Source organism: Sylvia atricapilla, chromosome 5 (assembly GCF_009819655.1).
Source record: "Sylvia atricapilla isolate bSylAtr1 chromosome 5, bSylAtr1.pri, whole genome shotgun sequence".
NCBI classification, from domain to species: Eukaryota; Metazoa; Chordata; class Aves; order Passeriformes; family Sylviidae; genus Sylvia; species Sylvia atricapilla.
This window is the reverse complement of record NC_089144.1, coordinates 47,001,782-47,025,107: the sequence shown is the minus strand read 5'-3', so window position 1 is coordinate 47,025,107 and position 23,326 is coordinate 47,001,782. Positions and strand designations below refer to the sequence as shown.

General features: G+C 42.5%; 2 protein-coding genes across 2 annotated transcripts in view; one reads left to right on the top strand and one right to left on the bottom strand.

Annotated features, from left to right (window-relative positions):
* Positions 1 to 539: 539 nt before the first annotated feature.
* Positions 540 to 14,326, top strand: STRA8 (stimulated by retinoic acid 8). Its single transcript, XM_066318495.1, has 8 exons — positions 540 to 715; positions 2,431 to 2,506; positions 3,935 to 4,019; positions 4,430 to 4,582; positions 7,473 to 7,755; positions 9,037 to 9,113; positions 10,787 to 10,898; positions 14,222 to 14,326. Exons 1-8 carry the CDS (start codon positions 608 to 610, stop codon positions 14,294 to 14,296), a joined length of 969 nt encoding a protein of 322 aa, XP_066174592.1. The 5' UTR covers positions 540 to 607; the 3' UTR covers positions 14,297 to 14,326.
* Positions 14,327 to 15,339: 1,013 nt separating this feature from the next.
* LOC136361453 (solute carrier family 23 member 1-like) overlaps positions 15,340 to 23,326 on the bottom strand; it is a 34,628-nt gene continuing 26,641 nt past the window's right edge. Inside the window, exons 9-12 of the mRNA XM_066319393.1 lie at positions 20,343 to 20,507; positions 19,382 to 19,490; positions 18,202 to 18,297; positions 15,340 to 17,057 (exon numbers count right to left, since the gene is read on the bottom strand). Of these exons, the coding sequence (XP_066175490.1) occupies positions 16,789 to 17,057; positions 18,202 to 18,297; positions 19,382 to 19,490; positions 20,343 to 20,507 (639 nt within the window). The 3' untranslated portion in view covers positions 15,340 to 16,788. The remainder of the gene's footprint in view (positions 17,058 to 18,201; positions 18,298 to 19,381; positions 19,491 to 20,342; positions 20,508 to 23,326) is intronic.

The following is a 23,326-nucleotide window of genomic DNA, read 5'->3' as shown; positions in this document are numbered from 1 at the left end:
GGGCTTTTCCAGGTGGGCTCCTCAGGCTGTGTCAGGCCGGCGGGGCAGCTGCAGCAGGCCCGGCTGGGCCTGGATCTGGCCCTCTTGTGCAAGAGTATGTCTGTTGTCGTTGCCCACACCACTGTGTCACAATTTATTGGGGAAAAAAAAAATCAGTGTTGTAAAGAAGCCTGTCATGTAGCAACATCGGTAGGAGCAGAGGAGTCTTGGTGCTTTGTGAAGCCAAACCCTTGATATTCCATGGAAATGAAACAAATCATTTTAGGGAAGGGTGCAGGAGATGGGAGGCTGGCTTCAGCTGGGTTGCTGTTAATTATTAGTAGCGAATTAGGTTTTAGTAAGTACTTAACAGGCAGGTATCTCTCAGGCAAAGAGAATATTTCGAACTCCATGATTTTCTACAAAAAGATAAGCTCTTGTCAGTCAGCCAGCTTTTTGTCTATCCACTATGCAGGCTGTAAGATTTCTTTCTCTTCATTTATATATTTATTCAGCATAAATGAATGTTGCATTGCAGCTTCGAACAGGCACAGCTGGAGACTGTAGGAAGACACGTGCCAAAGTGAGTCTCAATCCCCTGAGACACCTGCAAGAGGCAGAACACTGCATGGCAAAGCAGCACTTGCCACAGGCACACCACTGGGTTCCTCTGGCAAGACTCTTCAGCAGCTTGCGGGGAAGAGTTTTATCCCAGTCAGACAACTGTGCCTCAAAGGTGCGGAACAGTGACTATTTCTCTGTGCATCATTAGAACACAGCAGTATGTTCAGATTTAACCAGGTTTAGGCTCAATCTATGAGGATTATCACTGTTTCTTTATGGGTGTCAATATGTGTGTAATTTCACTGTATGCACCTTTCCTGGATCTCTTTTAAAGCTGCCAACTCAGCCTAAGCGAGTAGTCCAGTTTCCAGTTGCTGGGTCATGGGTTTATCATGTGCCTTATCTATACTTTTCTTACAGACTTCTTGCAGCATTTTTATGGCTTTGAATTTTCTTTTATAGTATTTTGGAAACAAACCAAGGGATCCCATGGTGAAGCTGATGACACGGCATTTTGTTCTGAAATCAGAGCAGTGAGTTTAGGGACAGAAGAAGTTAAAAGGAAAGGAGTAATTAATTCAGCTTTATGAGGTGAACTTTGTCTTCAAGACACTGAAAAAATAAGTTCAGGAATAAAACCAAGCACCAGTACTGTTTCTTGGCCTCTACTAAAGGAAGAAACTATTTAAGCAAAATTGTTTCTAAAGATGAAATTTACTCAAAATACTGCTGAAAAGACTGAAATTACCATGCTCGGGGCAGAAGAGTAAACATCAGGAGTATTTTCTCAACTCTGTCACTGATTTGTTTAGTTACATTGGTTACCTTCAATTTTCTAGTTTGTAACTTAGAGGCTCTGAGTAATGGTTGTTTAGCAGGAATTGTCTCCCGAATATGCTAAATACCACTTTATGTGGCTTGTGCCTGCTGAGTCCCTTAGCCCTCTTGTAAATTGAGGTAAGAGTTCAGTTTGCTATGTTCTGAGGAAGATGCAGGTTCATCTGAAGTGAGCACAATCTCAGAAGCCAAGACGAAACAACTATTTCCTTTGCCTGGCCTAAGGGGACTGTGTTCACATGCCAGTTCTAGAAATTGCTTTTCCATAGTGTCTTGTGACTCTTGGGAGCCAAGGAAGTTTGATATCTTAAAAAGCCTTAATACAGAAGGTTGCTTGTAATCCTAGTGTTTGGTGCCTGGCTAAAATATGCAGCGTGCAAGCTCTACAAGGTAGATGTGGATGGTCTCATCACACACAAAAATCTTGAAATATTTTGGAGATGTGTATGTTTAAATGCACTGGCCATATGTTTTCAGTTGTGCTTGGTATAGGTGATGAAGGAACGATGTGCAGCACTGAAGTTAATCCTGTTAATCCAGACTTTTGCTAGGAGAAGCCTTTGCCATGTTCTATGCTGCCGTAATCCAGGTTGCAGCTATGTAGAACATGGCAAAGGCTTCTCCTAGCAAAAGTCTCATGGTAAATCATTAGTAAAATTTTATGCCTTAAGTTGGTAGGCATCCAACAAGACTTCACAGCATGGTATTTCTGGACATGCTCCAAGAAGAGAACGATCCAAACAAGACCATTTGCTGATGAAAAAAAGATCAGAGTTAAGTAGCAAATGTCTGTGTGACTGGGTGTTATGTGTACGTATTGCATAATATATACCCAAATATTTATATTCTATATTCAAGTTTATTCTCTTATTAATTCTTTCCCCTTTTCATATGTATAAGGGTAGCTAGTGAAACAACACAGTTGTTTTCACAGAGACATGGAAATTACTGAAGGTAAAAATGAAGGAAAAGCAAAGCAACAAAGGCATGTTAAAACATGAATCTAGTTAGAGCAGAGAACAATCGGTTCTGTTTTCTTCTTATGTTTAGTATCAGGTTTTGCATAAGGCTAAGACATCTATCCAGAAGCTGGAGCAAACCTTGTGTTCTTTGCTGAAGATGAAAGGTAACTGTATGCAAGTATTTGCTTGGACAAAGAGTCTGGACTTGGTTTTTATGTATTTGTTAAACAGAGACAGGGGTACACAGCTGAGCCCATTAAAGCATTGCAGCCAGCTGTGGCTTTAGTTGTAGCAATAAGTAAGGGATAGTGAGAAGTCTGTCAATCCACTGAGCACTGTATCTCAGAAATCCCCCTCTGACTCAGTCTTTCCTACCCTCTCCCCAAATAAAGAAAGGAAACCAGCAATTCCTGCTATCCCATGGCAGCAGGCCGTTCAGGCTGAGTACCCCGGTAGATGTGGTGCTGGTGTGGGTCCCAAGGCTGGATCCATAGGCTCCCACTGGGAGCCTGCAGGGACTGTGTGCTCCTCCTGGCTGCAGCAGTGTGGCACGGTGCAAGTCACAGCTGTCACCAGCACCCAGCCCTGCCAGAGCTTAAACTGCACAACAGCACGTGGCGGTGTGAACTAAAAGAATTCCCTAGGGTAGGAAATGGAAGCCTCTGGTTAAGAGTGTACTCTGATATAAATGGGTAAGAGAGATGCTACAGTTTTGTTTTCTTTCAGCTTGGCAGGCCATCCTTACACCCTGCTCCATTACAGCCTGTGACACCTCAGTCACACTGGTCAGCAGGTACTGTCTGCATTTGTGGCAGGCAGCTGCTCCTGCAGGGCCTCACGCCCCCAAAAACGTGCCTTCTGTTTAGTGCTGCTTGCCGCTGCCTCTGCTGGCAGCAAGCAGGACTAGGGCTGATAGGATAGAGGCTTTGGACATATTTTTTTGTCCCTTCAAGTGTCCAAATTCCTGTCAGCTAGAAGAAAAATTGCTATTCATGTGACTTGCACCTCCAATAATTTGCATCAGTTAGAAGTCTCAGTGCTTAAAATGAACAACCTCATCTGAACCCACATCCTTGTATAACCCATAGAAGTGAGTTACAGGTAGGAAGAATATTTTGACTGAGCAAAATTGAAAGGATAACAAGAGGTGAGGCTGGTTGAGGGAAGTTTGAGGCAAGCTTCCCCTTGTATGTACTTGCATATGTGTAAAATCCATACTGCTTGTGAATCACAGGTTGGGTGTTAGGGTTTTTCACATGCAATTTGTTCATTACAAGGTAATCCAAAAAATACTGTATTGACTAGTGCATGCCCAGAGTTTGATTTACAGGTTGTTTTCACCACCAGTTCTGTAAAATCTATGTTAGGAAGAATGCATTGGTTCTAAGTCCCTCAGTGTTCATAAACTCCCAGTAGTGCTAGTTACCTTGTAGGAGAGACAGATGGTTCTTCTTTCACATAGTTTTTGCCTGATGAAAAGCTCAGGCTTGTGAAGAACCAGTTGTTGACAGTATTTTGCTTGGTTGGGGCTGAGGGTGAGAGAGAAGCCAAAAGTGCAGTTGATGTGACAGTAACCTTTCTGCTGAAAACAGCCAGCTGCAGTCTGGAGGATGGGAGCCCATCCAGCTTGGAGGAAGTCAGGGAGGAATATGTCAGGAGGCAATTCGGCAGTCACAGGTAAGGGCTTATACAAGTCAAGAAAAGATAACATTTTTCACTTGCTTCCATCCTGGCATCTCTGAAACTCTTTGTCATTGCTACTGTATTTCCAAGCAGAGGTTTTTCATCATGAGGAAAGGACAAAGAGAGGACAAAGAGATTTCACCTGAACCACTGTAATCCCATGGAGTGTGCACAAACATTCTAAGCATGTTGTTGGTCTCACATCCAGTCAGTGCTTGTATTTTTTTCCCTTCTATGTAGCTGATCTCTGTCAAGGATTTCTCATTGCCTGAAAAGCAAAGGAAGGAGGGAAACATGGCTTGGGGAGAATGGCCCTAGGCTCTGGAGTGACCATGACAAGGGTGTTATTAATACAGTTAAAAATTTATTCGTGTGGCTTTTTTTTTCCCTTGTGTTCTTTCCAGCACTACATCAGCCTCAGAAGACATGAGTGAATGTGACTCTGCCATCTGGTATTTGCTTCAAGAAAGTGAAAAACAAACACTGGAGGAATATGGAAAGCCAGAATTGATCCAGTTTTCAGACACTTCATCCCCAGATCTAGTGGAATTTGAACGGTAGGTACACCCCACACTACCTTCAGGTTTTTAAACTTGTTTGCAGTATCACTGTGCATCCAGGCACTGCCATTCATGCAGCCCTGCTGGAACCTGCATCTGCTTCACGGAAGCCTTGTGCCAGCAACTTTGGCCCTGCTGATGATGAAGCTGATCACTTCCTAAGTCCCTGCAACTCGCACATGAATGGACTTCTTAGAGTTGTAGCAGTCCCCAGCTTTTCAGGCCTTGGTAAATCCCTCAGGATTTTCCAGCCCTTAAGAAGAACATTTCTTTCAAGTGTGTCAGTCCCTGTGTTGCCACACTTTACCTCTGTATCCCTGCCACAGAGCTAGATTTTAGGAGGGTAAGAATTGATGCACCAGATGAATTTGCCAATAGTCTAGCTGTATGTGTTCCAGGGAGGTGCAGGAACCAGAGGTAGGCACATTCTTTTCCTCACAGTGATGCTCATCCTTCCTCCAGTGGCATTGTTATGAGGAGCTTGAACACTTGCTCCTTCCAGAAACAGACCCTTAGCTCCTGCCAGTTTGGAGTACTTTTTTAGTGAGATAAGAGTAGGGTAAGTCTGGATTCAACCAAAGAAGATCTTGTAGTCCTCAGCCTCTGGGCTGCAGAATAGTGGTTGTCTGGAAGATACCAGAAGGCATTCTGCAACAAAGCAAAATGGTTTGCAACACTGGGGAGGGTGGAAATCTAAACACTTCTGTGTTACACTTAGAGCTAGTGGATGTGAGTCTGTAAACCCTTTAAGTCAAAGACCACTGTTCTCATGTCAGTTGTCCACGTACTTTATTTGGAAGTCGTAATGGTAAAATGACTGGTTTTCTCCAAAGTTACATCTTAAAACTGAGTATTATACTCCATGTTCTTCCCCTTCCTGTCAGACAACACTAGGAGGTACTTAGAGGTTTTATCCTGCATTTCCAACAGGATAAACGATTATTTGATTGCCAACATATGAGAAATAAATGTATGTGTAATCTATCCTATACCATCAAGCAATTTCACCCTGACCATTCCACAGTAAACATGCAGTGCAGGAGAATCCAGAGCTGCAGCTGGCATCGTCTTCCGTGGCATCATAGCGTAACCAAAAACTTCTGCAGTTCCTTTTTCTCTTTTGCTTTGAACTGCTGTGTATTTCTAAAAACATCTTCGATCACCGGGTTTTTCCTCAAAAAAAAACCTGCAGCTGGACCAGCAGATGGCAGCAGCTTCCTGCTCCTGTTTTTGCTCCTGTTAGAATTGGAGATGGCTCTTGTTAAGGTATCATTTAGAAGACCTTGAAATGTGCTGAATCAAGATTTTCGGGATTAGAAAAATCTTCTTCATCAAAGACTGCACGACAGAGCCATAAACCTGACTTTCATGTTCCTTACTGACGAGGTAGACCAGGGCCTGTACTGTTTGGCACTTATCCTGTAGTCCTAGGGCAGATTGCATTTGGTTTAAAGCTAATTTTTGTCCAAAAATGACCTTTTAAAACAGGCATAAAACGACAAGAAGTCTTCAGCAAAGAATACAACAGCCTTTTGGTGATCATTTAATCACATTATTTGGGAAGCATAAGAAATGCTTTGAGCTTCAGCTGGCTGGGTTTTTTTTTTTCCCATGTTCAGTAGCAGGAGATAAATTGGTAGGATTCCATAGTACTCTGTCCGGTGCAAAATGTGGTTGTCTCCTTTCAGCTGGGAAGGAAACAGTTGAGTCATGCTTCAAGCTCAATTTCTTTAGCAGAGCAATCCAATGGTGGTTCATGTTTTTCTGCTTGAGAAATTCCAGGTCCTTTGTTTGGAGCTGGACATCCAGAAACCTTAGTGATTGCAATACCTTACATAAGAATGCCTATTCTCCTTCTGGCATTTTGTCTCCAGCAGTGGTGGAAAATTCTCCAGCAGTGGTGGAAAATACTCCAGAGTGTGGAAACTGGAGTTTAAACAGGTTTATGCTTGCTTGCAAAATTATATTTTCGATATTGGTTTGCTGGAACAAATATTTACAAATAAGAAAAGAATGACCTCTTTTGAGTTACTTTCTCATGCAATATTGTTTCATTAGTCAGGAAATATGCTCATTTGGGACATCTTCCAAGGAACCATTTTGAGCCCAAACATAGTAACATGACTGCTGTTTATAGAACTCTTGGTTTGTACTCCTTTGATCTTTTCATTTTCATCTGAGACTCTCTAAGCATTTAATTAATGTAAAATAACCTTCAGTGCTGCTTTCTGAAGTAGACATTATTATCCTTGGTTCAATGTGCGACACAGTGCTAACAGAAGACGCAGGCTTGTTCTGAGATTTAGTCACTGGGTTGAAATTATGACCCTTATGTTCCACCATCAGTTTCACTACAGACTGCATAGAAGTCATTCTTAGGGATGTGTTTCCTTAGATGTAAAATGGAGGAAATGGAGCTCCTATGCTTGAGTCAGAGCATTCAGACCTGAGGTAGTGTCTATGAGTACAGTACCTAATGCATCAGGATATGACCTCAGCCAGATGTCGTGTAGTGTAGTGTTTAAAGTGTAGTGCAATGCCAGTAAATGTATAAAAAGTGACTTGCAGAGCAAAAAGTTCAGGATACAAAAGCAAGTCACTGAAAATTTATTAAATTCCAGAATGAGGTTTGCCCGTGCAACTCGTGCAAACTGCAGTGTCTGGAGCTTCTGTTGTGAGGCAGTCCTGCTGAGGCTGAAGCTGGAGCCTGCTTTTTGCAGGTGAAATCGTCAGCACTGGGCATCAGTCAGTAATTGTATGAAGTCTTGGAGGCAGGGTCAGTGAAGTAGTTATAGATCAGAGCTACTCCCCAGTGTCCTGCTAATTTTCAGTAGATGGCTGCCTTATAGTCTGCTCTTAAGCGATACTCCCTTTCCTTTCCTTCCAGATACCTATATTTTTATAAGCACACAGTGGACCTGCTGATAGAGCATGGAATTGTTTGCACTGGAGAGGTGTCTCTTCCTGAGGTCTCAACAGCTATTTCCCATCTCTGGCAAGAGCTTTCTGAAGAGAGCAGGGACAGCATCTTGCAGTACTGTAGCCAGAGAGATTTCCTCATGGATCCCAAGGCTGCTTGCCCAGAGCCTGCTTGCACTGAAGGTAGTGTGAGGGACAGCGGAGGTAACAGTGAGGAGGCCAGTGGTTCCTCAGTCTCCACACCAGAGGAAGTAAGTGCTCAGCAACATTCATAGTCTGCCTCTGAAACTTCAAGCCTTCAGATGTTAATCGGCTCTGCAGCTTTTAATTGCAAACATACAATAGTTGTAACTAAGCTTCCTCAAGATCACTTGAATGCATAAGGGGAGACAATAAGCAGTCTTTGACTAAATGTCTGCAGCAAATTTTCCCATGATAAGATACTGAGCAAGCTACAGTAGTGCAGTGGTAGTAATCCTGCTAGTTTCCACTGACTTGTGGAGTTTCTGTGCTTAAGTAACAGTCAAATTTGCTCCTACCTTGCTCCAGGGACACGGAGTAAGAACAAGAATTATACATCATACAAGAATTATATTTCTATGCTCTGCAGACACTCCAAAGAGCACAGATGATCTAAATCCAGAAGGGATACCTAGTTTGCCAAAGACTGCTGTGTTTTGGGTTGGATGAGGTTTTTTCATCAAAGCACTTGGTAGCAAAGAGAAAGTATTTTTAGACCAGTCCCAGTGGTACAGGGCCAATGACTGCCTCTACCCTGCACCTCTGCAGAGCCAAGTCAGTGACTGAGTAGACCAGGGCATTTATTAATAAGAGATTGATTAAATAACAGCCAGTTCTGTAAATGGTTCCTGGAGCACTGATTGCTGAAGTAAGTAGCTGCTCAAAGAGGTATGTGTAATTTCATTAGCTGCAAGGAAGGGACAGATGTTTACCTTTAGCATGTAAGTAAGTTGCGTTCGCAAATTCTTTTTGAGTCACAGGACACAACTCATACTGCTCATTGCCTTAGGAAATGTCGTGGGAATGTTCCCCGTACAGTATTTCTGGCACAGAAAGTGTGTGAACTGCATTATGACAGAGTGAACTAATGAGTTTAGTGGTCTGGCACAAGGAGCATCCAAACTCCTTTGTAAAGGAGTTTTGGAGTCACTGGCTGGTACAGCTGAGATCTCCAGCCATAAGCAGCAGTCCACAGTCAAGTCTCTAAAGCACCGATACAATTAATGGTTTTTACTGATTTTTTGGGAGATGTAATGTGAAGTCTAGTTCCTAGAGGTTGAAGAACAGGCTTAAGGGAGTGGACTGACCTTGTGTTCCTAGCCATGAAATGCAGTTATTCCACATTATTCCTGTGTCCACAAAACCTCTTGGTTTACTCTAGCTGTTACCATACCTGTTAAATGTAAAGAAAGAATATCATGCTTTTAAAGACTTCATTATTAAAAAATATGCCCTAGGTAAAACTTTTAGCTGGCTGGATATGCTGACATCTGAGGTGATTTCTCTGATAGGTGATGTTTGAAGATGCATTTGATGTTGCTGCTGGTTTCCTTGACAGAAGCAAGGCTCAGGGAATGTCCAGCCAGAGGTAAATTACAAACTCCTTCCTTTTGGTAGACATGGTACATTACTGTTAGTACTCCAAGGCAAGTCCGCTGTGGAGTAAGACAACAGCTCTCTTTTTAAATAAATGGTCAGAATAGCAGCCTCCAGCAACTGTGCTCCCAATACTTCATTTTAATGGGAAAAAGTAAAATGACTAATGGTCATTTACAGCAGAATCAGTAAGAATCACTTGTTAAAAGCAGCCCATTCCTTCAGGATAACTGGGGTCCTTCTGATTTTCTTTTCCACTCTGCACAGCTTTCTGTCTTCTCAATTTACAATACTCATAACAGGTTTGTTTTTTTTTTTCTCTCTGTCACTTAACAGGCCTGTGAGGACCAAGAGGCATTCCCTGAAAAATCAGTTAATCATAAACTGTACTGTCATTTAATGAGACAAAAATTATAATTTTTCAACATGTTCTCCTTTGTCTTACCCTAATGCAGTCACATGGAAGTGATCAGGTTAAAGTGTGGTTGACCTGAACAGTAACACCAAAGAAACACAGGACCTTTTTAAATAATAACATTTCTTTCCTCTTCAGTTCAGATGAGTTACCTAGAAGAGAACATGTCAGAAACAAACCTGGCACTGCCTTTGATTTTTCCCAGTAGACCAAAGAAAGAAAAGTGTTGTTTTCCTCAAGAGGAAAATCACATTATGATTAATCTGTTATGTATTCTTTTTACTTAGTCTTTGCCAGGATTGTTTCTCTCCGCAAATAGTGTCTTTAATCTGTGAGGTTTTAATCCCATTTTCTACTGATTTTTCAACATTCAGAGTGATCTTTAATGAGAATCTCTTCCTTTCACCACCATTCCAGGTTGTACTTCCAGAAGAGAATAAATTAAAATAAGGTTGTTTTGGCTGATGATCAGAATATACTTGAATGGATGAAAAGCTTAACAAATATTTATTTGACAAATAACATTTATCAGCTCACAATTTCCATTTGCTTTTAAAATAAGATTAGGTATTCCTTAATACTGCAAAGTATTACTATAATCTTTTAAAGTCTGTTTTAGGTCCCAAATCAGTTCGGTATTTCAATAGTCAACCTTTATTGTTTTCTCTTTCTTGCCTGTTGTTCTGCACTTTGTAATTCTGGACAGAGGTGTGATGTCAGAACTTTTTTAAATCCCAGGAAGAATACAGAGGTGAGGTCAGGAATGAATAGCTTAGCTTTATGCAACAGTTACCTGAGAACAAACCTGCCAGTTATAACCAACACGTGATTTCATGACCATAGGTTATTGCATTCACTCCAAAACTTTACAGAAGAAGTCAAAGCTGTTCTCTGAACAACCTTACCAAATACACTCCCAAATAACCCTTGTTGCTGTCTGTTTTAATGGATATTTACTTTTCCCCAAAACAGTGTTACTATGTTGTAATGTATCAGCAGATCTCCTTGTCGGGACACCAGTTTCTTGTATTTCTGTTCTCTGTTCTTACATATCTGCCTTGCATTTGGCAAGCAGTATCTCATCAATACATCCATCACACCTCCTGCCTGTCTTGCTTGAATATTGTCTTTAATACCAGAACCATCTTAAAAACAATTTAATTTTTAAAAATTTATAAGTAAAATATGGAGGAGAGAAAGTAAGGAAAACAGAACAGAAAATTAAATACAGTGTCTGATTCCACTTTCAGTTCAGCATTTGCAAGCTGCACTTCTGAAAATCCAGAGGATAACCAGAGACTCTATCTGCAGGTCACTGACTTCCTAAAACACCTCTTCTTCACTAATACACAGTTGTGCCAGGTAAGCCTTGCCTAAGAATTCCTAATAGAAGGAGCAATATATTTCAGGAGCAATGTCAGAAAGGGACTTTTGTATTCAATGCTTCTGATCATATTTTCCAGAATGATTCTAAATAAGAACTCAGGGTTCATCATTTTAGATGTGTCATTCCAAAAGGCCAGTAGGATTGCCTTTGTAAGAGGTTAAGTGTGAGTGAACACTGCTTTGAATATTATTCAAAATGGCAAATGACACAAGGAATCATAAATTTATTATTATTACTATTATTATTGTTTGCATGAAATTTCCTTGTGGAAAAGCTTGAGTGATCTCCTTTGAGCAGGTAAAGCTCACTTTCCAGTTCTCCATCAACCCCCAACTGCTTCACTCTGAGCTTATTAGAACCACCTTCTGCCTGTCTGGGTGCCAGATTCCTTGCCCTGAGCCCTCCACTGGCAGGCCCTAGTAGCAGGATATTCAAGTTCTTGAAAGAGCTGATGAAAAGTTCCTGAGCTTCTCCTTAACTTCAGCCTACGTTTGCAGGTTTGCTGAGCCAGAAGTCTTTGTGTTTGCATTGTTCTTCCTCCCCTTTTTGTCTCCCTGCCATGGAGGTGGCTCAGAGCTTGCACGTGGGTGAAGAACCAAAAGGGCCCCTCAGGCAGAGCATGCTTGTTTTGGTTCAGAGTCAGTGGTACCTCCACAATAGCCATTGGTTTCCTGGTTTCTATTGCCTAGCTCCTTCCTGGTCTTTGGTACTTGAGCAGATGCCCCTTTGAAGGAAAGTAGGTTTGTGGTGAGGGGTAGTTGTGACAGAAAACAAAGCAGAAACTAGAGTTGCACTACTATCTGAATCTATCACAGAGACTGCTGTGTGCGGTTTGGTTCCCCCATCCTGGAGATAGTAGCACTAGAGAAAGTGCAGGGAATGGCAGCAATGACAGGAAAAGGCATTGAATAGAAACTGTTAAGAGTAGGACTTTTCTACCAAAACAATGACTGAGGGGTGCTGCTGGAGGACACAAAAGAACCACACTCACTCATCAAGTTGAGAAGTGAGGAGAGAAAGAGAAAGCTTATTATGACTACTTGGGGTTTTTATGGGGTTTGGAATTTTTTCAGGGATTGGGGGATGAGAGTACCACCTCTTTGGCACTTCCTCTGTGGAAAAGCAGAGCTCTTCTTGTGTTTAAGTAAATTACTATGAACTCAGCAGGCCTAGAAAAGAAATAAAAGCTTTAGGCAAGATATTGCATTTTCTGGTTTTAAATTTCTTTTGTGAGTGTCATGCCTGGCATGGTCTCATCTTGTCCTTTGGCTTGGGGCTGCCTTGTTACATGTGAGCCCAAGTCCATCTCCCAGCTCCCGGATGAGGTGGTATGGGAAGAGATAGTGTCTCTTTCAAGGTTTAAAGAGGCACATTAAAATAAGACTCAGAGAATGGGAGTGATGGGAAGACAAGCAGCAAGTTGGCAGTTGACTGTACTATGAGGATCCAAAAGGAAACAAAAAGCTGCATAGATTTCTTTTACATAGGAACTTCTAGGTATTTGTGATAAGATAATAAAAAGGAAGTCTGAACAGAAATCACCTAGATATTATCAGGCTCGATAATATGGAGGTCACAATCTGTTTTGGTTTAGGGTGCAGAACAGTACATCTAGACAGTGCTGCCAAGAGGCAAAAAAGTAGAAAAAAGGAAATATGACTGACAAGATATTTTTTGTTTTGAGAGCAGAAATTCGGATCCATCTCAAAGCAAACAGATTGAGACAGTTATGAAAGTGGTTGCAGAGCAGGGATAGAAGATGTTCCAGCTAGCTTGAAACACACCAACTCAGGCAGCAGCAGAGAGCTCAGTATAGGCTACTCACCCCAGAAATTGGGCTACTCAGAGCATCAGAGACTCCTGGACTTAAAAGGGAAAGGAACCCGTCCTGCTTACCTTATGGGTATGACTGAACCTCTGCAGACCATTCCCCTTCCCTTCATGTGGTACCTGTGCTGGTGCTATGCTAGCACAGGAGTTTGGGCAGTGCTGGCATAAATTATCTCAAGGATAAAGCAGTGTCCCAGTACACTGTGCACACACCTTGTAGAAGACACAGAGGTGGGTAGCAAGTACAGTAAGTACCAAGGTAAGGCACGTGATGTGCACCCCACTGAAATACAAAAGGCAGCCCATGGTCTGCTTTTATCTGCAGAGCTGATGAGGTGATGGATTTTATTGCTGGTCATTCATGCCACTGCCATGTTCTATCACTTCTGGTTAACTGTCCAGGTACAAGCTACAACTACTGCTGTTGGATTGTGGATGGTCACTGTTTCACAGTCACAGAGCTACTGAGCACAGCTCCTCTTGAGCCACTGCCCTGGCTCTCAAGGCTGCCAAGGGCATGCACCCCACTGGAATACAAAGCTTCAGAAAGCTGTCACACAGGAGGAGGGGGGGAATACTTTGGATAAGGAAAGGAAGAGCTCTTAAAAAGGCAGGGACCCCAAAATGAGACCAGGAGCATGCTTCTACAGTAGATGATAGAGAAATATTTCTGAGGATGAGATTAGTTAAGCAATATTGTAATTGCTCAAGAGCTGTTGTCTTAGGGTCACATCATAAGAAGAAGCTTAGCAGCAAAGGCAGTAAAGAGTTAATTTAGACTGAGATCCAAAGGTTTTACCTAAATGAAACTCAGTGGGTGTTTTTTTCTAAATAGTACTGAGCACTTTTGTGTCTTCAAAGGCACACTTTCTTTTAAAATTATGGATTTTAGATGAGTCACTTGACAAGAAAATGGTATTTAGTGCTCCTTAAGCTATACATTTTTAAACAGCACTTATTTTTAAAAGCAGTATTTCACTAGAGTCTTTCATCAATGCAGAAGGTGAACTAGATGGACTGCAGGTATGAACACTTTTATCTTCCAGACTTTGATTTCTTAAGAGCCACTTGTTCTCTGCAAACTGGTAAAAGAGAAGACCATTTCCTTCTGTTGCTTAAAGTGGAGCAAAGCCGGAACTTGGTAGAAGTTAAGGCCTCAAGGAAGCTCTCATACCTTCAGAGCCTGTTATGTGACATCTTTGCTACCACAGTCAGTAACAGCTGTCTAGATGATGTAAATAGGTACAGGGGGGTGCCCTGTGATTTTAGAAGGAAATTGGCAGAAAATTTGAGCCATTCTTCATCAGGCACTTCAGGAAGTGAAGTGCTGGTGACTGATTCAGAGAGGAGGGAGGGCTCATGCTGCATTTGCTGGTACATCAGCTCTTGACCAACTCACTGTATATTTGAAATTCAATTAACTCCTCTGGTTTTTAATCCTGCTTGACTTTGGGGGGGGGGGTTTCAGGAAGAAGATCTTCACTATGATCATGAGACCGTGATGCTGCGGTGCACTGAGACCTTCGATGATGAAGATTTCTAAACAGTATCTCCACTAATGTTTTGCCAAGCACTGCCAAGTACACCAGGCACGTGAGGAGGCTTCACCTTTCTGTCAGTGTCTCTCTAAGCAGTGGAGACACTGTGTTGAAGTGGTTTTGTTACCATTGACTTCTCCTTCCCTCATTAGTACTTCTTGATATATCAGTTGAGCAATTTATACTTTTTAAAGGTTTTAAAGTCTTAGCTATTTATTAATATATGCTTTTATCCATTGCTATTTAATGTTTAGCCTTCCTTCACAAAGAAACTGAGGCATGTACACTTAAGTGACCTTACCTAGCATAAGGTGTGTGAAGAGCAGCAGGGAGGCCAGATCAGAGGCAGTCTGCACGCTCCCACAGGATGCAGGTCTCAAACTGCAACCTGCAGAAGTCACCTCCTGGCAGTGATTACTTTTTTGGTGCAATTTTTCATCTTGGGCTGACAAGGAAAGAAGGATTTCCTCACAGAGTGGGATGAGGCTCTTCTATTTCTCAATGAGGACAGCAGCAGTGAGCACCCACTCCCCAGTCACCCAGAAAAGTGTAAACACAGTAATACACTTCGGATTATTTACTTTTGTGAAGTGTGTAAAGCTAAGTGATCAGCCCTGTGCTCTCCTTCCACATCTAATTCTTGGATGAATAGTGCTGCTCAGATAGTGTCTTGGAATTAAAAGTGCTGTGAAATTGAATAAAGTCCTTCATAACTCTGTGTTATCATTAAAGGCTCTGCAGACTTGAACAAACTGTGTTCTGATAGTGGTTATGTTGAGGTCATGCTACCAGCCATTACAAACAAAAAGGATGGAAGTTTTATTTTAATACCTAAACTATAGCTGGTGTGCCTAGCTGTCCAACTTCAGCAGCCAGCTTTTAGACTGAGTCCAAAAGGTCTGGACTGCAGCCCAGCATTGCCTTGGTGCATAAAAGCACAATACATTCAGGCAAAAACATGTGGAGCTGAGTACTGAAGTACAAGGGAAGAATAAACACTACAGAGCCCTTTCTGGCCCCGTGGTTGAAGCTGTAGTAGCACCCCCAGATGAATGTTTGTCACGCTGCTGTGTTTGAAAGTGGGGCTTCAGAGGTCCTGTTTGGGTTTAAGAGCTCTTCAGAGTTCTCCAGGGTGCAGCCTTGTCATTCTCTGGTCTTTCCAGTGTGCTCCATTTGCTCCATGTGCTACATGCTGGCATTACTTTCAGGCTGGAAGCATTGTAATGATGGTAAGGAGAAGATGAAGAACACATTAGTTTGATCCCTCCTCTTGCATGATCACAGTTCACAAGAGTGCAGGCCTGCAAGTGATTCTTTGAATACCACCTGCTCCTCACTACAGCAACCACCCTGAGAAACACCATTACAGTGTTCATTTTACTATTTATTATTTATTATACTTACAAAAAAAAAAAAAAGGCAAGTTTTAATATCGGTGAAGAAAACACAAGCTTATGCGACAGTATCAATGTTATTACACACCACCAGCAACCAGGATCACATGTGATCACACTGCATGCGGCCCTACAGGTTGAAGCCAATAGGGAATAGAAGCAATAACCTCCATACCTGTTTTCCAGAGAAGTGCTTGTCACCACACAGTCACCACACCAGACCAAACAGGTGCAGCAAGGGCACACAGGACATAGCAGTAGCATAGGGATGCATAAGATTGTGAGCAGAAGTGTTTTCTCCTTTATACTTGATGACGATTCCTTCATCTTTGTAGGGTTTGGTGCCCTACAGGAAACTGGTTCACCTGAGACTCCTCCCAGCACTCCAGAGGTGGGATACATTTCAGTGAAGCTGGTTTTTTCTGTTAGGTCAAGAACCTAACTAAGGTCTCTAGAGCCCCTTTGTGGTCTGAGGCAGAAGAGACAGGTTCAGAAGACAATCCATCCCATTAACTTTAGATGCCTCTCTTACAACAACATTCATTTGGCTCGCTAAATTATGGGAATATGGAATGAGATCAATCATGACCTAGAGGCACCTTCTCCATCCCCTTGGCCAGGATGAGGTATAAAACACAAGGTGAAAGGTGAGTGTTGCTTTTAAAGTGCTGGGGATTAACCTCAACCCAAGGGATGCCTGAGAGTGGTACAGGGCCCACATCAGGGATGCTTTTTCCATTGGCTCCTTCAGCTGCCAGATCAGGGTACAGGAAGCCCTTCTGCTTCAGCTGAACAGTTGCCTCAGGGTGTCCAAGGGTCAGTGCAAGGAAGGAAACAGAACATCTTTCCTAGGCATTTCTAGGGGTTTGGTGTTCCCCGAGGAGGGATTAGGTTCTTCCTAGGAGTGAACAAGCAAGGAAGAGAGAAGAAAAAATTACTTCCTCAAGGCGATCAGTGGTGCAGTCAGCAGAGCTGGGAGGTGGAAGACATTATCCTTTTCCTGCTGCCCCTCTAACAGCTGCCAGCTCATGCTCACATGATGGGGCTGCAGACACACTTTCAGACCTCTGCTTCTGAGGTGAGTTCAGTTACAGGCCATGTGCTTATATCCTTGTATCAGCACTAACCTCAGAGTTTCTTTCTAAGGTTGTTTTAACACTGTTTTTCTGCCCAGCAGCCTTCAGTTCATCCATTCTCTTGTCACAAGACAGTCTTTTGGGGCAAGCAGGGAGATAGTGAAACCAAGAGACATTGCAATATTTGGTGCCTATGCCAAATGGAAGATCATAGACCTTGGAAATGAGCTGAGAGCTCTCCGTCCCTCCCTTATGGCTTTGTTTCCATGCCAGGAGCCCTCGCTCCTCCTGTGTTCCTGCAACAGCAAAGTGAGATTGTTGTGTTTAAAACAGCAGGTGTTTGAGTTTGTGTACCTCACATCCACTTCTCAAATCCCAGTAAACCCAGCACAAAACACAAATCCCTTCTACTTAAACCCTTCCAGCTCCAAAGAGCTCTACAAATATTCACTAATGAGCTTCCAGACAATGTCCCTTTTCCTCCAACAGCTTCCATATAAGCAGCCTGCTCTACTTCTTTCCATGGGAATCATGTATACCAAGAAGTTTTCACCTTCCACAGAAGAGCCAAGAACTGTTCAAAGGGGAGGTTCATGCAGTGCTGGGAAAGCAAAAGGCTGGTTGCTAAGTGCCCAGACACTTCCTAGTGGGTTTAGCTAGCAGTAACTAGTCACTCACAGGTGTTTACCCTAGGAATTACCAAAGGAATTCCTAAGTGTCTGTAACTGCTGTGGCAGTGGAGTCCCTCCTGGGAAAGGGAGTGAGCACACCTGTTAATTCTGCCCAGAGGAGCTGACAACTGAAGGCTACAGAGGAAAATTAATAAGCCAAAGGGAGACTGGCTTTCCAAGAAGCCTCAGACAGTAACAGATCTGTTACAGTGTCCTACCTTTCTGTTCTTTTCCTGTAGCAGAAAAGGGTTTCCTCTCCTATTCTTATGCCCTCCCTCCCCATGCTAGATGAAAATCCAAGGCTCTTTGCTGACTGTGAGGGCCAGCTGCAGGTGGCCTGTCTTTGGCCACCAGCCTTTCCTACTGCTTTCCACTGCCGTGGCTTTAGTTCAGCCTCAGTTTTAGCAGCTTCCATACTGGCACACATTGGCTCCTTCCACTTCTTGTAGCTGCTTTCCTCTCTCCTTTTAACTAGCAACATGGTTTTAGGCTGGCATTTCCTCTGAAAGACATATTTGCCAAATAAACATTTTCCTCAGCCTGGGTTGTTCCTGGCAAGTTATTTAATTTCTGATAAGCTGCTAAGACAAAGATCATTTCAGAGATGTCTCCTGTTCATCTCCTCTCTCTGGGAGGAGTGCAGTCACATAGTGTTTCATGGTTGCTAGCACAACTCCTATTCATAAAACAGGAATCATGAAGACAAAAAATACCAGGACACAAACCCTAGGACAGGCACAAACTAGCAGCTCATTCCAGCAAATCCTACCTGGAATGGTATTATCCAGGATAAAGCCCAGAAGTCCACCCACAAACATGCCAGTGGTGAGAAGCACCAGGATCACTTGGTCAAGCTGGATGATTCCTAATAGAAAAATAAAGCCTTAGATTGTGGTTCAGGAAGATGCTCTTTACCTGTTTTACCAGCAACATTTCTGGTGCCAAGAGGCTGCAAGTTGCATGCTTGCTTGGACTAGACTTGCTTGGACGAGACTTGCAAATCCAAAGCGGAATGTAAGATTTGGCAGTGGAAGGGAGAATGATCTCACAGCCAGATTCAGACCTACAGTTTTATTCTACATGATTATCCACAGACCCACAGTGAACAGGAGATGGCTCATAAATACATTAAGAGCCTATTAACAGGGCAGACCCCAACACTGTCTCAGAAAAAGCCACTTTCTGCTCCAAATGCATTCAGCACCTCCACAACATGACACTATCAGTTCCCTACAGGAACACGAGCTTCAGTTCCCAAAGAAATATGAGTATATCTAGCATGGGATTTCACCACAAATTCATCAGGTGTGATGTTTCCCCTTGAGGGCTGATGGCCATGAGCAAAGCGCAGTGGCACTGAGCACCAGATAGAGCATCTATAGATAGAGTACGTGGTTTGTGGGCCCAGCTCTTTAATCAGCCCACCCAGCACATCACGTATACTTTAAGAGAAGACACTCTGGCCTTTGTGATGAAGACATTAGTCACACAAGACACAGTGAAAGGGGCAGCTGTTGGAGAACTGAAAATTTCAATAATGTGAACTTGATGGAATTTAGTAGCGGAGTGTGCTCTTGCATTTTGAAAGCACAGCATTTTATTGTGTTTGAGCACATAAGAAAACCTCATTTATTGAGAACCTTGACCAAGATTCAGCCCTGGAGTATGCTCTTGCCTGGCCCCAGGAATGGGTCCCAGAGAAGTGCTCTGCAATCCTTATCCCAAGAAGAATCTGATGAGGTGCAATCACTGACCAAAGCAGAGATTTCTGCACCAGAGCTGTACATCAGAGCAAAAGGCAAAAACAGCCCTCACAGAACAGTCAAACAGGCAGCAATCAAAGCACAGATTTCAGCATTTTATCAGGAAAAACTATTTTAAAAGATTTCTCTGGTCAGCCTTTCCTTAAATATTATGCTACAGAAAATGCTTCTGATGTCACTTCTTACCTGTTTCCAGCAGTGTACTATTTTTGTTTGCCCAGTTGGGAATTGTGAGGCCAGCGAATAGAGAAAATCCAAAGATAAAGATGTTTCTTGAGGAGTTCATATCTGTATACTGCACGGAGAAATTTCATACATTACATGCGTAAAACTGTGGGTTACTGTTGTGTTCGTGATACATGGTGGGATGCAAGCACTGGAATCGGGAACGGACCCAGCCCTGGTGCTGCTGGGGCATTTGTGATCCTGCAGTCCCCAGTGCCAGCCAGCCCTGCCCTTACCAGGGAGCCCTCTGTGATTTAGTCCCTCTGGGTACAGCCCCTTATCTTTATCTGAGGAATTGCCAACATAAATGTTTACATTTGCTGCAGTGGTTACAGCTGACACAGTCTGGTAAGAAGCTCACTTGAATCTGCGGGTCCTGTGTGCTGTTTTGGGCACTACATTATAAGATACAAAGCTATTAGGGAGTATCCAAATGAGAGCCACAAAGATGGTGAAGGGTCTGGAAGGGAAGCCATATGAGGAGCAGCTGTGGTCACCTGGCTTGTTCAGCCTGGAGGAGAGGAGACTGAGGGGGGACCTCACTGTAGTGACCTCATGAGGGCAAGAGCAGGGGAAAGTACTGATCTCTTAACTCTTATGACCTGTAACAGCAAATGGCATGAAGCTGAGTCAGGGGAGGTTTAGGTTGGGTATCAGGAAAAAGCTTTTCACCCAGAGGGTGGTTGGGCACTGGAACAGGCTCCCCAGGGAAATGGCCACAGCACCAGCCTGACATAGCTCAAGTGTTTGAACAATGCTCTCAGGCACATGGTGTGACTCTCAGGGTATCCTGCTCAGGGCCAGCAGTTGGACTTGATGGTCCTGATGGGTCCCTTCCAACTCAGCTTATTCTGTGATTCCGTGTTTCAGTTAAATTAAGTCCCCTTCACTAGGGATGAAACAGTGCTCACGCAGCTGTTACCTGTAAATTGGAAATCCCCACTGCTGTGATAACTCCAAACATCACAAGAAACATGCCTCCAATCACAGGGATGGGAATGCTGGCAAGCATTGCCCCAACTTTCCCGAAGATGCCACTCAGGAGCATGGCACAGGCACCAGCAATGATCACCACTGGACTCCCGACCTGGGGCAAGAGGAAGAGGAGAGAGTCAGACACTTTCTCTTGCAGAGAAAGTCAAGGGGTGGCAGGCTCCAGTGCCAGCCTGTCAGGTAGGTGTTATAGCATTAGCCTAAGCATTCCATGGCATGTTTAGGAACAGGTTTAGATACAGCTGCTGGTGAGCTGGGATGCTGACACTGAATGGGAAGCATCAGTATTTGTGCACCATAAATATTTATCATGAAAGGCACTCTGAGAGCACCACACCTATTTACTCAGTGTTATATTCTCTCCTACCATTTGACAGAACTTCAAGACTTTGCAATTAAACTGAAAAAATAATTTTTTAAAAAATTAAAAGCACAGTAATCCCCACTTGTTCTTGCTTGTTCTTGCTTTACCCTAGAAATATCTTGGCATATATACAAGTGTGGTATTGCAACCCCCCAGTCAATTCACTGGACAATCCTTCCACCAGGGTTTGGATCGTTATCCAGAAATGGCTTTCAATGAGGTGTCCCATAGTGATCCCTCCATTCCCTGGAGACCAAGATTTCAGAGACCAGAACTGGCTGGCTGCTCCATCCTGGTCTCTAGGATCTGATATATCCTTTCTATGGTCAAGAAATAACAAGTGAGGAAGTCTCTTGCTCTGTCCCTATCTCTCATCACCCATCTATCTGCAGTAAAACCATTTTTTTCCTTATTTTTTCCCCAAGGAAGATTCGGGGTGGCCTTTTCTTGGTTGAGCACTACAACAAAAATGGGATGAAGCACCAAGCCATGCCCTTCATTCAGATCTGCTAGAGCATATGAATAGGAAGGAAAAAGAGTATCTGCCAAACAAAGGGTTGAAAGGGACATTTATATGGAAAGTGAAAAGGAAAGAAACAATATTTGTTAAACTTCCAAGTCAAGATATGCCTTGCCCACATCAAAACTTGGCCTGCCTAAAAGAATCATGCTAAACCTACAACATTTGTGTCAGGGAAACTCTGTAATCCTCTGCATATATTTTATATAATTCAATTAAATATTTTTATCCCTCCCTTTAAATATCTGAAGAATGTCTAATTACAGGACAGGCATTTTGTGAATGCTTTCAACAAAAACATTCTCAGTAACTAATATTGTCTCTTTTTAAGTATTTCTTAAACATGTACCTTTAAAATATTTTAAGTCTTTCTTAATTGTGAAAGATAAATTTAAAAGATTTGTTGTGGAGTTCCAAAATAAAATCATGCATTGCCTTCATGTGCTTCATTGCTTTTTATACTCTGTGGCTTAAAACCTTGGGACACTATTACCATCTAAATGTTAATCAATAAAAGCCAACAGATCCATTTGTTCCAGGATTAGAACAAAGATTCAGAGTCTCAGTTTGCTAAAATGTTGAATTGCCATCTATATGGAGTTGGCCTTAAAGGCAAAAATACCTAATCCAGTGATAGCATATATGACCATATTCTGCTAAAGCCACTAGTTTGGAGTTTGTTTCAATTATGCCAGGAAAACAAAATCAGTTCTCTTTCTTAAGGCTGAAGAAACTGCAGGGCTCCCCACAATGTGTGGCGACTCTGAGGCCCTTACCTCTCTTTAAAATCCTCCTCTTCTTGGAAAGGAGTTCTCAGTACTGGCATACTGGGGCTGATAAAGCAGTTTAAATATTGGTGCCTGGTGAGATGTAAGATGTTGCAGCTTGGAGGCTTCTAGCAGCTTCTCCTTGCCTTATCTCTCAGCCCCTGTATGTATCTGAGATCCCCAAAGACTTCTCAGGTGGTGCTGGACATCTCTGTTTAAGTAGAGGAAATAAGTCCCTTGTGTTTCCTTTTGCTATGGAAAAACATGTTTCCCACGTAAAAAAAAAAAAAAAAAAAAAAAAAAAAAAAAAAAAAAAAAAAAAAAAAATCTGCCTTGTACTCTCAGCATCCCCATCTGTCCCAGCCAGAGTGTTTACACTGATTTAAATTGACTGAGATTACACTCTATTTTCAGCTCTTTCAAGTGTGGACAGAGTGAGCAGAGGTGGGATAAAAGGGAAATATCTCTCCTGAATCAGCAAGGAATGGCATGTCCTCCTGGAGGACTTCAGCATACATTGTGAGATTATGTGTCCTATAATCTGGTCATTATCAATTTGGGCAGCATCCCGTACATACAATGCATGGGGCAAACTACACATCAGGGAAGAATTGGCTCAGGTAGATGGTTAATATGCACAGACTTCCTAGTGGCAATGCACATGTGGTGACATGCTAAACTGGACTCTGCAGACATTCAGACCTTGGTGCTAGAGTCAGCCACCTCAGTCAAACACTAACACTGCAATGTGTGAAAAATGGTTATTGTGAATGAGGCTTATAAAATCAGTGAAATAAGAACTATTACAGAGTGGAAGCTGTAAGGAAGTGCATTTATTTAGTGACTCGCAACTCTTCTGGCATGGCATTGCTTATTTGGCAATGATTTGAATATGCTGTCCAGTTAGCAGCCTGATGTCTGTCAGCCTATCCTCTGGCTGCAAAGCTTAGATAAAATCTTTAATCTGATTGTCAATCTTATCTCTGGAAATTTCTTTCCCTAATAAGTGCATTTAATATACTGAAGGGACACACAAAATTTTATAGAGACATAAAACCACAAACCTTTGCTATCACATTTTATAACCCTGAAGAAATAGTCTACCTTTCACATGACTGCTATCCTTGGGTTATAGAATGTTATAAATGCCTATTATAAAGTTGGCTTTTTGCAAGATGTGTGTTATATGATTAGTAACTTTGTGGTAAGGATATAAATTTTTATTTTTGCTGTTAGTAAAGAAAATTAGGCATAGTGGTAGT

Coding starts and splice junctions, on each gene's coding strand:
- STRA8 (XM_066318495.1), top strand. CDS start 608: ATGGCAAAGCAGCACTTGCCACAGGCACACCACTGGGTTCCTCTGGCA. Junction 4,020..4,429: donor AGGCAATTCGGCAGTCACAG/GTAAGGGCTTAT, acceptor TGTTCTTTCCAG/CACTACATCAGCCTCAGAAG. Junction 4,583..7,472: donor GATCTAGTGGAATTTGAACG/GTAGGTACACCC, acceptor CTTTCCTTCCAG/ATACCTATATTTTTATAAGC.